This window comes from Osmia bicornis, chromosome 10 (genome assembly GCF_907164935.1).
Source record: "Osmia bicornis bicornis chromosome 10, iOsmBic2.1, whole genome shotgun sequence".
Classification (NCBI taxonomy): Eukaryota; Metazoa; Arthropoda; class Insecta; order Hymenoptera; family Megachilidae; genus Osmia; species Osmia bicornis.
In genome coordinates this window covers 8,142,718-8,156,243 of record NC_060225.1, presented here as the reverse complement: position 1 = coordinate 8,156,243, position 13,526 = coordinate 8,142,718, and the positions used below count along the sequence as shown (strand labels likewise).

General features: G+C 37.5%; 3 protein-coding genes across 3 annotated transcripts in view; 1 reads left to right on the top strand and 2 right to left on the bottom strand.

Annotated features, from left to right (window-relative positions):
- LOC114875584 (cullin-1) overlaps positions 1-6,797 on the bottom strand; it is a 58,759-nt gene extending 51,962 nt beyond the window's left edge. Inside the window, exons 1-2 of the mRNA XM_029186015.2 lie at positions 6,747-6,797; positions 6,089-6,265 (exon numbers count right to left, since the gene is read on the bottom strand). The gene's annotated coding sequence lies outside the window, so the exon portion shown is untranslated. The remainder of the gene's footprint in view (positions 1-6,088; positions 6,266-6,746) is intronic.
- A 241-nt stretch (positions 6,798-7,038) lies between these two features.
- Positions 7,039-9,941, bottom strand: LOC114875618 (X-ray repair cross-complementing protein 5-like). The gene is given in 10 exon segments (XM_029186099.2): positions 7,039-7,250; positions 7,315-7,505; positions 7,608-7,838; positions 7,914-7,945; positions 7,947-8,073; positions 8,153-8,390; positions 8,468-8,558; positions 8,628-9,069; positions 9,132-9,303; positions 9,404-9,941. Coding segments are annotated over 10 exon segments (1,818 nt in total). The 5' UTR covers positions 9,569-9,941; the 3' UTR covers positions 7,039-7,121.
- A 349-nt stretch (positions 9,942-10,290) lies between these two features.
- Positions 10,291-13,146, top strand: LOC114875621 (zinc finger CCHC domain-containing protein 24-like). The gene is made up of 4 exons (XM_029186102.2): positions 10,291-10,966; positions 11,062-11,310; positions 12,655-12,819; positions 13,016-13,146. Exons 1-4 carry the CDS (start codon positions 10,769-10,771, stop codon positions 13,127-13,129), a joined length of 726 nt encoding a protein of 241 aa, XP_029041935.1. The 5' UTR covers positions 10,291-10,768; the 3' UTR covers positions 13,130-13,146.
- Positions 13,147-13,526: the final 380 nt, after the last annotated feature.

Below are 13,526 nucleotides of genomic sequence, written 5' to 3'. Positions count from 1 at the left end.
GGGAGGACGTTTTAAACGACCGTCGGTTTTAGACGACACTAGATCAACCGACGGTCCATCGAACACCCGTCAATGAGAAAATCATATTTCCTCCGCTTTTCAGCTAGAATTCGACGAAAGTCTAAGGAAAATAGAAAGTGCCGCGTCGCTAGAGCAAGGCGAAATAGAGGTAATGATCGGACGAGAATGCAGGTAAAGAGTAGAGGGTGGAAATTAATAAACGAGTTACAAAATACGTGTATGAAAGCAGAAAAATTACTAAAAGTATTCTTACTAAGAGCTTAATCTTTTCTTATTAGCTGCGCGATGAAAAGAGGAAAGTAGAACGTAAAAATTGATGAAAGTAAAAGAGACTATATATATATACACATATATATACTATGTATACATCAATTATCCATATACCTGTACATGTGTCGCGTATGTATGATACATATACAATACATGTACAGGTAGAGAAATGCGCGAGCGTGAACGCAAGCGGACATAAGAGGTGATTCAATCGACTAGTACTTAAAGATGGGTGTAAGGATAACGTGTAAACGATCAAACTCAATCCGATTGCCTTGTTTTTTATGCGGAATGTATGAAAGTATCGATTAATGATTTAGTAAGTTAAAGAGAGAAGAAGAAAAGTACTATTAAAATTGTACGTACACGTAGGTACATGAAATATAAATACAAATATAAATATATATATATATATATATATATATAAATATAAATATGAATATAAATATAGATATAAATATAGATATAAATATGAATATAAATCTAAATAGAAAGGTAAGGGAGGGTGCATTTAACGCAAGAAGGGACGGGCGGGTGGGTATAAGGGCAAAGTTGGGTGGGCTGGGGTGGGTACGGGGCTAATTCAAGAGTTCAAAAAAGCCAAGTGAAAGATTATTATTATTTACGGAGTAAATAATCAATGGCGTTTATGTGTAAAAGTCGATGCAAGTGAGTATTGAGATTGAGAGACGTCGCATGCGTGTATAAGTTTCGAAAAGGAGTCGCGAAATTCCGGAATAAAAACGTCGATAAACTTGCAATCACGCGTTACGCGTGACAGATTTTTGCGACGTTAATAAATAGGCAATAATTATAAAATACACAATGACAATACGCGGTTCGTCAATGATCTGTCCAACGGATTTTTCTCGCGCTTTTTTATATATACACTTTTCAAATTCTTATCGTCGATAAAGAAATTCTTCGATGTATTTTTCAGATAACCATTTTAATTCTACCGTCCATCTATAGAAAGAAAATGATAAAGAAAAAGAAAAAAAATATACAAGTATCACACGTGTTTGCCCACGTCGCTACCACGTATATTTTAAGAACGTTTCAAAAGTTATACTTCTTTGAACGCAAATTAAGCACACTCACACCATCTACACACCTAACTCGACACACCCACATACACATTACATACGTACTTACACACGTGTACTCGGCAACTACACGTTAAAAAAAATGAAAAGAAAAGAAAAGAAAATCAAGTGTTCCCCCGATACTCTTTCGAATGAATTAAAATAAATAGGAAAGAGAATAATTCGAGACGCGCACGCAAGAGACGTAACGCGATTAAAAATTGTGCGAAAGTGAGAATTTCCATAAGAAAAGTATAAGCTGCGAATAATGAACAATACAAGGTGACAATAACTAATCGAAAGTCTTGAAAAAAAAAAAAAAAAAAAAGTCTCGACAGTCGAGGCGATCATTCTTTTATATACGTATAAGCTAGCGTGTACAAGTATACACGTTTTCTCTCCCAAAGTTTCGTTAATATTCGCTACTTGAAAGTGTAATTCGTACGAGACGCGAAAGTGAAAAATCTTGTTTCCTTTTAACGGACAAAGTCCGGCACTTTTTCGCGTGCAATGAACTCGATGCGAGGCATCGCGCTATAAAAATGTTTAAAAAGAAAAAGTAAAAAAGAAAAAGAGAAAAAAGTTAGGCGGTTAATTAAGGAAAAAAGTAACACGTGGTAATTCTTAACGCTAAAGTCGTACTTTGTATTACCGTGGGACGGTTCGCAAAACCCACGCAGCCTTATTGGGCCTTATTAAAGTATTATCGCATCACTATTAAATTTAACCATTAAAGTAACGATAAAGCTTAAGTACTTGAACGAATAAACGAACAAAAAAGAAAACAGGTAACAGAAGTGACGGCGAAAACGGTTGGATAATCGTTAAGGGATGAGAAGAACGAGCCTTCTGTGGTTCGTTTCTTAAGGATAGTTCAATTATTTATACCACTGAGAAAGGAAAAATGAAATTTTCAAGTAACAAGAAATTGGGAGAAAATTGACGAGAATTGGAAGAATAGAATTTCATTTGAATCACATCGAAAAAAAGAGGGAGAGGCAAAGTATCCACCGTTTCGTCGTTCATTTAGCCAAAAAAAATTGATTGCGTCCAAAAGTAATATTTAAAAGAAATTTAAGCAATTGTATTTCTAATATCGTTAAGGAAATTTTCTCCTTGTTCCTTTTTATCTCTTCTTCTTCCGCAACCTATTCTATTCTCTCTTTTTACGGCGACTATTGTTACAGTTATTACTATTACTAATATTAATATTACTGTTACTACTATTGCTGCTACTACGACCACAATCCGTAATACTACTACTATTATTATTAATAATATTTCTACTACTATTACTATTACTGCTGCTGCTATTATCGCTATTACTTCTACTTCTAACTACTACTATTACTATTATTATTACTATCACCACTATTACTACTACTATTAACTACAACAAACTACTACCATCCATTTCTATTATTAATACTACTTCTACGATTATATATAACGGTGGAAAGTATAAGAATAAGAATAAGAATAATATTACTATTAACATTACTACCAATATTATTATTATTATTATTACTATTATTATCTACCACTAGTACTACTACTATTGCTATTGCTGCTACTGCTGCTGCTACTAATAGTACTACCATCATTGATAATAAAAAAAAACAACAATAATATTAATAATTGTATTCTTACTACTAAGACTGCTACTACTAACACAACCAGTTTTATTCTTACACTTGCTACTACTTCTACTACCATTACTATGACTATTTTTATATTATTATCGATATTAATACCATTATTGATACTAATACTAGTAATAACACTAATATTAACGTTAATATTAATACTAAAATTACTGCTTCTGCTGCTTCTGCTATCGTTGATAATGCTTCTGATTCTATTAATAGCATTATTGATGTTACTACTATTACTATTACTACTACTAATATCACTCCTACAACTACTTACTACTACTACTACCACTACTACTATTACTACTACTATTATTATCATCACTACTATTAATACCACTAATCCTAACATTACTACTATTAAGACTATTGCTATTATAGGCAGTACCTGCAATTATCATCGTCGTCATCGTAGCTGGTCTCGTTAGCAATTAATAATTGCTGTTGCTTAATTTTTTCTAAAAAATATTTCTCTGAGTACAGAAAATGGAAAGAAGCACAGTTATAAAAAAAACAGTAATACTGATAACAATAAAAACAATAATGATGACAACGACGATGGCAAGAGGTACTGCTACCACTAATACTATCGCTGCTATCGCTGCTACTGCTATTACTAATTACTATTACTACCACTACTACTAACACTATTACGACAGTAACCACAATAATAGCGACAATGACAATAATAGTAGTAATGGTAACGGTAACGGTAATAGTAATAGTAACAATAATGATAACTATAAAGATAATGATAATAATGCGTAAGCGATACGATCGATGATCGAATCAAATAATCGAATCGATGTATTTCATCCCTAGTGCCGAGAGCAACCAAGTCTACTGTTTTCTTTTTAACGAAACTTTTGCAGAGGTGCTAAAATAATCGAACGAAAAAGAACAGTGGAACGTAGAAAATTTGATAAGTGATTCAATTGAAAAATTCTACTCGACATTATCGTCATCTGGATCGGTGTTCTCGCGTCTCCGATGCTCCGTTTCGAAACGAATCGATTCGCATAGATCGATCGTGCAAAAGTAACGAAAAACGTGATCTACCGATTCAGACGACGATTGCGGAGCGGAGAAGAGAAGAAAAAAGAAAGGGGTGAAATCGGTCGGGTTAAAACGGTAGGAGGAAGAGGCATAGAAATAATGAACGATTCAAAATAGGCGTTGACACTGAACCGCGCGTAGAAACGTGAACACAACTTGTATATACCCGTACGTTAAAGTTTCTTTTATTTACGAACCATTCTACGATTTAACGATTGGAAGTTTTCCGCGGCTTTCTCTCCTATGTTGAATAGAAAATACGTTTATACACGCTCTCCAGACGCTTATAGGTATTGTTTTTCCGAAGCGATTCAATCGCTTTTGTTTCGTTCCTCATCGATCAACCTCGATGCTTTCTTTACGTATTTCGTATTTCGCAATCCGAACTTAACGATTCATTCTCTCTCTCTCTCTTTCTCTCTCTTTCTCTCTCTATACATATATATTTGCAATGCAGATTAAAGTGCCTTATGACAGTTTATTCGTACTGTAAAGCAATACCCAGTTGTTAAAAACAATAAGACGATTGCAAAAGAACTGGAAAGTGTAGAGAGCAAAGGCAGGAAGAGGGAACGGACAGAGAGAACGGATAGAGAAGGGAAGGGAAGGGGGACACACGTAAGATACCGATACGAAGAAGGTAGGAAATGTCTAAGAACAAGGTGAAATTAATGTTGAAAAGGAGAAAGAAAAAAAAGAAGGTGAAGCCTCCTTTTATTCAGTTTGGTTCGTTAAATTCCAATTAGTTCTGAATATCAAGGATAAAACCGAGATGAAAAACGAAAGGCAACCCCAAAACACGAACGAAATCTTCCTCTCGCGGCTCGACCGATTCATTCCCTTTTCCTGCGTTTTTCCGAACCTTTTTCCCCAACTGTTTCCCGACTATCGTTCATCCCGTGACGCTAAAATCGTGCGTCAAATCGACGAATGTAAACACGTGTGAATGTAGAAACCTCTTTGGACAGTATACGAGGTGCTCGAAGCATCGACAACCATCCGCAAAAAAAAAAAACTCGTCGATCGTTGTACGTATACAAACAAAATGGAAGAAACCGCGTGTAAAATCGCGACATTTACCTGAAATTCCCGCAGGAGAATCGTTAACGAGATTATGTAGGTGCATACACACACGCATGAATACATGCATAAATATAATAGCGTTGATCGATATCAGGATTGACCCTCGAGCGAACGACCGAACGACAAGACAGAAGTCGCAAATAGAACAGCGTCGAATCGGATACCGATCGAAATTTATTCTGTAATTTCGAAACGTTTCGAGTTCGAAGGAAAAAGATTGAACGATGACGATAAAGTACGATTACGATGACGAAGGAGATCGATCGATCGAGGGTTAAGGGAAAAGATGATCGTAAAACGGAAAACTCGTCGATCGAGGAAATCTCCTGTTCGCGAAGCTCGCACGTGGCTCGCGCGATCGCGAATCGTTTCGCTAACCCCTTAGATATTTCGAGTTCTACCTTTCTCTTGTACATAAGCCGCGAAACGTTCAAGATCGAATTCCTTTGTAAGTAATTGAAAGAACGACTAAGCGTTAAGCGTTAAACATTAAGCGTTAAGCGTAAGTGAGCGTACATCTGTAATTATTCCTACGATGAACGTGAATGCTTTAGCCAATGTCGGAGCGTGTGTTACCGATTTATGCGCATTATTATTATTGTTAACGATATACAATTGTATTTACTTTTATAAAATAATATCGAATATTGTAATTAAAATTCTATACCGAAACTACTGTGTATCCAGACGAGAGACGAATAAATAAAACGATCAAAACGATTCAAGCCAAATAATCGATTGGCTCGATTAAAACCAGCAGCTTTATTTTTCCTGAACTGCCATTGTTCGATTTTCCATCTTATTATTATTATTAAAATTATTCGATTTTAATTAAAATTAGGTATCAAATATCATTCTTCAAAAATCAATCATAAAAATTCAATTCTGAACAGCGGTAAATGTATAATTATTACCACTTACCTTTTAATTTGTAGACGACGCAGCAGCAAACCTCCTTAGTCCTCTCGTTGTCCTGGTACTAGAAGCCATTGCTGAACGCCAAGCCGTGTTCCCTCATCGTGCTTCCTGTCCCTCTCGCGCATGCGCACTTTATTTCCCGCCACTTTTGCGCGTCATGCGTGTCGGCCATCTTGACCACTTATAACCAAGAAAATATAACCAGAGTTAGTGGCACAAAATGAATAGTTCAATCGACCTTCTTGACTTTCCTAATATCCTACTATCACGAGAATAATTTCAGCAAATGGATGACTCTTGACAATGTAAAATAGATCTTTCATGACAAGGAAGGCGCGAAAATGTTATGAATACTAGTTACGAATAATGTTGAAATAGGAGTAACTACGCATTAACGATAAAGTCAATTTTTATCAAATTGGTATTAAAAATTCGTGCAAATTTTGTTTCTGCTAATACAATTATACAAGTTCAGAAAGTGATATGTTCAAAATAGTTCACAAACTTGAGAAATTAGTGAAAGTTTCTAATGCGTAGATACACGATTTACGCGTATATTAATACAAAACAATGTTACATCTATAAAAATCGTCGATTGTAAAAGCCCGATTCTCACTGTCAGTAGCAATAATTGTGTAATTAATAATAAATAATTACTTACTTTGTAACCTGTCACACTTGACGAAGAAACGTGCACCTCCTTCCACGGTCTGCTCCCCTACTACCAGGCCACAGAGACGTAGGTTCCCCCACCACTGTCTTACGTATCTACTGCGCAGCCATTCTGCGCAGATATTCCTGCAATCTCCTTACACATTCTGCTACCCTATTACTAGAAGGCTTTTCTGAAACCGTAATTCATACATAGGCATTTCTTTCTTTCGTTCTTTCTTTCACTCTTTCTTTCACACTTTCTTTCTTTCTCTCTCTTTCTGTCTCTCTAAACACCGTCATTAGTTAATGAAAATACATCTTTTATTATAAATTGTACAAAAATATTATATTAAAATATCTTCTCTTACACACTAGACAACAATTAATAATACGGAGGACGGCGTCTATAATATTGCGTGATTCTATGTATTAATTCGTCTTTCCTACCAGACGTTTTCAAATACAGCTTTCGTAACGCACTTTTTAACTGCAGTACAGTGAATTTTTCTATCTGTATAAGTAAATGAAATTAATAAATTTTAATTACTAATATTTCAAATGATGTTTAATTGTACCTGTCCAGTCTCTACAAGTTTGTGTACTTTTTCTGAATCTTCTAACATAGTACTTTCTACTGTTACATCAGCACTTCTATTTCTTTTGCTGGATGATCCTGTTGTCGGATGATCTGTGTTTTCATTAAATATTTTATCATATTCAACCAACAAGTCCTTCACCCGTTCACGCATCTCCTCAGTTTTTGGAACTGAAATGAAATTTTAACTGCACGCTACTTTTTTTATGTTACAGCTACCAAGTTTCTATTAATTGAAAAAATAAGTATTATTATCTTTTAAATACAACGTACGTGTAGTATCAATTATTGGATCACTGTTTTCTAACTGTAAGGCTAATGTTTCTACAGTCTGAAGTTGAGCTTGAAGTTTAGGATTTGAAAAAAGATTTGAATTATACTCAATACTTAATTCATTTATCATTTTTTCAAGTACTTCAATTCCATTTGCGTCAGTTGGAGGTAGATTGTTATTGTCATCGTATATGTATTCTGACAAATGTTGACTGATTTCTCGAACGTTTTCTGAAAAAAATAAGGGACTATTTGTTTCTTGCGTTTTATGTATAGATCAAATTTATATACTAAAATAACTTATACCTTTAAATGGTATATTGTATAAAAAAAAACCCTTTTTGTATTTGTGGTATCATAGCATATAAAAGTGGCGAAGAACGTCTTCGTATCGTTACCGCACATATTATCATTAAATCTTTGGCATCGCATTTATGAAGTAACGCCGCAAATAATAGTTTTTGATCTGAAACAAAAATTCAAATTTATGTAATATTATTTAGCTGCTAACATTTATAATTCATCGAAGTTGCAACTACTGGTACCTTTATTGCTACTTTTGGTAGGTATAACTAAATATGGAGGTCCAAAATGGTACAATGGATGATAAGAAATGGGTTTCAGACAAATTAAATCAATGCCTGGTTGTTGCATTCTACATAAAGACGGTTCTTCTGGTAATGTGAAACGTATGTTTTTACCACCATATGTTTGATATTTCTGAACATCCATTTCTAAAACGTGAGATGGCTGTACTGCATTTTCTTCATCTTCAGATTCTATCTACAACATTAAAGATAAGATTAGAAAAATTATTAGAGATTGTAAGATAAAATGATAAATTACAGTAAAATACATACCCCATCACTGGCTATTTGTAAATATGAACATGTATTTAATGGAATAGCTGTTTCTTTACTTATGTTCTTCTTCCTTAGATATGTTGTTTTACTAAAACCATTTTTTTTCTTTAACATAGTTTATATGAGCAGAATGAATTTGAATGAAACTCTGTCTTACACACAAAAGTTGTAGAGGGATACATTTATATTCACATTATCTCCAAATCTCAAAGGCAGTTTTGCCATATTTCTAGATGGTAATTTTATTTGCTGTAATACATCTTTTAAAGACATTCTTTCATAATCATCAGGATCTATATTTTTGGATATCATTTCTAAATCTTTGAAAAACAAATCATGATTCCAATTTTCACCCAAACCAACAACAAATAATTGAAGGTTTGCGTCATTGTAATCTGGTATTTTTACTCTTATTCTATGTTTTTCATTGTTATCTGTCATTGGTGGATTATCCTGGCAAGTAAATAAAAGTACTTTTCTAAGTGGCATAGTGACACAGACAGAAGTAAATACTCTTGCTGCTTGCCAAAGAGCATCATATAATGGATATGCTGTAGTAGAAGCAATACTTTGGTAATATCGCCACTTGCCTCCTTCATCTAAACAAAGTATTTCAAAATTATTTTATTGTTTCATTATTTGTAATAACAAAACTAGTTACCTATTTCCATTATTTGTTTTATATCTTTCACTGATACAGGATGGAATTTCTGTAAGGTTAAAATATGTTCCATTCCTGAATCTGTATCCCCTTTTTCTGTCCCAAATAGGACCAAACCCATCCAATCTTGTCTATTCCATAACAGCTTTTGCTTGAGGATTTCTTTATATTGCTAAATTAAACATTAAATTATAAAATACATGTAATATAGAATGCAATAAATATCAGAAACTTATAATTACAAAATAATATAGATTAAATGATTCCCATACTCTAATGCATTGTAGAAAATAAGAAATTCCTTCGTGCGGATCATTTTCAAACATCGGGGGCGTCGCGTCTATCACAAAAACTGACCCATTTCGAACTCCATACAGGTCATTATAACTTTCTTCATCGCTTCTTTCATTTTCCATATCTTCGTCACTGAATGACATCTTAATCTGATAAATTTCCTTCTTTTTAATATTAATATGCGACGCGTTGTACTCCTCGAAGATTCTGAAAATGGTTTTTATCACGCATTTTCGCGGCTTTTTTAGGAAAACAATGGGGTGGGGGGTATTGGTGGCCGTGTAATGCTGGTCAGCTGAGTTTAGGGGGTGCGCAAAAGATTCGACGCTTAAGAATGCAAGGGAAATGGTTTGAAATAAGAATTAATTCAAATGCTCAGCGGAGAAAAATCGCTGTATTCTAGATCCTCCTTTCAGATCTCCTTAATCCATCGGTGGTTGACTTACAACCTGTTCGCATCTTGCTAAAACGGGTCGCTACCGTGAAACCGCGAATTCTATCGCAGATTCGAAAGGTCGAAAGGTCGAGAGGCTGGATGCCAAGTTTTCGAAGCTCGTCTGGCTCGAGCGTGAAATCGAAGGCGAGAAGACACGATCGAGGTATGCTAATCGCAAACGCCGAAACTTGCGAGGCATCCGAAACTTTCCTCCTCCTAGAGCCGATAAACAAGCCGAAGGAATTCGTCCCTCTCTCGACCGATTTCGTGAAGAATATCCGGGCGAAGACTCGAAGGCGTTATGAAAAGCGTATACGGCATACTCGGTGTCTCGTGGCGAGCTAGACGGTAGATAGCAAGAACTGAAATAGCCGCACCACATGGCGGGGGTCTTCGAGCGGCGGTCAGATTCGTCGGAACGCGTTTTTACGTATTCACGCGTCGGGAAACATTGTCGAATGTTCGGAAGAAGCGCGACCACCGTCCCCACTCTGACACACTGTAACAGCCTCGAGAGGAAAACGAGCAAACGCTCGAAAGAAGGCGAAACGAGTCGAAGAAATTGGTTCGAGAAGAAGCGCTGCTTATCTTGCCGTTCCGCGAATAAACGTAGGACGTGGGAGTTGCGGGCAATTCGTACGCAGCAGTGTGTTTCCTTCGAACGACATGTGAAAATGTTAAGTTACCCTTGAAGAAGAACGCGAGGTGTATCAACTTAGTGGTATCGAGTGCGCGCTAAAGTTTTCCGCGATTCCGACAGAGATATTCGGTCGGCGCAACGATAAATGCGAATACCCTCGGTAGCCAAAAATGTCCGTAAGGACCGGGATAGATCGCGCGCACGACGTAGGAAGTGATCGAGGATCGGGTGGAGCAAGGGTTAATTAGGTGGGCCCAGGGCTCAGGTATGGCCACTTGCCATCCGAAGCCGACGATTCAGCAGCTGCACCAGCTTCAAGAACCGATCCAGCTCGGTCTTAGATCGGTTAACAACCTCGTCGCTAATCCGGGACAGAAGTCTGTCCAACGGACCCACTACTCGCCGCATTTGCTCAATTGGATCTATCTCGCGATCGCCGATCACAATGTCCCGTCGCCGGATCAGGTAGAGGCACGGAAACGTCCGCGGCATCGCGCGTTTCCATTTCCATTCACTGTTCATCTTCAAACGATTCGTACGCCTGGTTCTTCTCGCTTCAGAGCAAACTGCTGCCGGGTATCTGGAACGGATTTCCAGCAACCAGGTCGCACAGCTATTTGCAACGGGTTCAAACGCTCGGCTCCTCCGCCGGGATAGCGAGTAGTTTCACGGAGAACATCGGCGACGATCTTGCGGATCGTTTCACGGATCTCAGCCTGTTGGACAGGAAGCCGACGAAAAGACCTCCGCCCAGTTATCTTTGCCACCTCTGCTTCAACAAAGGTCACTACATCAAAGATTGTCCACAGGTGCGCGCTCGAATGGAGCGATACTCGATGTTTATTTCTTTATCTCTCTATCCTTGCTAACCAACGAGATTCCACTGTGGTCGATTCAACGCGAATTCATTCTTCTTGTCGAGAGTGCAGCCGGTGGGTCGAACCATGCAGCCTGCGTCCACGCGACGTGCCGCGTCGCTTCTTAAAATACGCGGATGACTAACGCGCGTTAATTAGAACGTTAGCAAAGAGGAGGTATAACAAGAGGCGACACTCCCGATGGCACCTTTGATGTCGACGATTCGCTGTCCCTTTAAATGGGTTCTCTCCATGACAATCTTTAATAACTAGAAACCTTTTTGCGTCATCAATTTTTCTGTACATTGTTAATCGAAGTATTGACATTTTTTACATAAACGCTGAGATGTACTTAAACTAGACTGGTTATTTCTAAGTTCTAGCACTTCCGCTTTTAATTCGAAATTTTCGCGTTCTAAATAAGAAATTCTATTTTCGAGCTTACGCTTCCTCGGTGTACCTGCAGATATCGATGTTGGCATGAAAGCCGAATGATGAAATGTCTCCCTGATGAGATGGACCTACAATTGCTAAAGAACAAGCATAATAGATCAAAAATATCTATTCTCATTTATCTAAATTATTCGTTCTTATGTACTTATATAAAACGTATATAAGTTTAAAATTGGACCAAATGACTTCAGGTTTCTCGAAAAGCTATACAAATTAATTTACTAAGATTTTAAAAATTAAAATTTGCCGAAATCAGGAAAGAAATAGTAAAAAGCAATTTTTCAACTTCTTTATGCGAGCCTATAACGAAAATTTAAAATATGTCTTTCGTTGATTCAAATAAGTTATGAGTATCGGTCGATACACTTAGAAGTTACAAGTAATTAAAATTTCCGATAATCGCGAATTATCATCTAAAAAGGTAACTAGTTCCGTTCTTTCACGAGAATACAGAATAATACACGTGAATATCCTGTGGTTACCCGTTATAGACTCCAAATGATGCACTTTCGTGTAGATGCACCGCGTGGAGGCGCCTTAGCGACGCAATGCGCAAGCGTATAGGTTATAGGAGTGGGGGTATCGCCAATCAGGGCGAAGATGCGCAGAAAAGAACGAAAACTGGTCTTTTCGTAGTTATGGACTCTCCTGAACTGAAATACGTAAATCCAGAATACAAACAATTCACGACTGTTCACAGCTGAAAACAAAGATTACCGGACCTATAAATGGGTTGTATCACTTTGTCTCTCTCTACAAGTAGTCTCTCTCTCAGAGTGTCGCCTCTTATTATGCCAACTCTTTGACGTTAGCGTGAAACGTGTCTCGGTCTTTCCATTGTAGGGACGGCCGAAGGGCGAGGGTCTGACGCCGTACCAGGGGAAGAAACGTTGCTTCGGAGAGTACAAATGCCCAAAGTGTAAACGCAAATGGATGTCGGGCAACAGCTGGGCCAATATGGGCCAAGAATGTATCAAGTGTCACGTAAACGTCTTCCCTCATAAACAGGTACGATATTCCGGCGAGCGTGTGTTGCCATAGCGATAACAATCTTCCTCGTGGCAGCGCATTATTTTTAGTAGGGGAGCAAAAGTTTCAAAACACGAGTACCTCTGGCAGCTACGTTAAAACTATTTTCCGCCGCCTCGCGATTGCGATTCAGCGGAGACGAACGTGAATCTTCTAACGTTTCGCGTGCTTTCAGAGGCCGCTGGAGAAACCGGACGGATTGGACGTGTCCGACCAGAGCAAAGTTCATCCACAGCACCTATGCCAAAAATGTAAAACTCTCGGTTACTATTGTCGAAAAGACCAATAAAGCCGACTTCTATTTTTCTTTCCCGATCGATTTCTTATACATAAGCCGAGCGGATAGATAAATAGAACGGAAGAGAAAGAGAGGCGCGGAGGAAGAAAAGTTGCCGAATGACGGATAGCGAAACGCATCTAAATCGCGTCTTCTATCTGTCAACTAATTATAGCCGCCTCGTGTTCGAAACGCAATTTGTGGCCGTTGTGTGCGTACAACTTGCGTCACGTTCGCGTGATCCGCGTTCAGTAAGAAACCAGAAGAAACTGTAAATTAAACTATAGGTAGCACGGACAATTTATTTTGTTTGTCTGCCTCTTACCGCTGTTTACCACTTAACAAATGTACAGGTAGAAGAATGTGTACATTTAAAGCTCGAGAGTCACTCGCGTTCCACGGAATCATG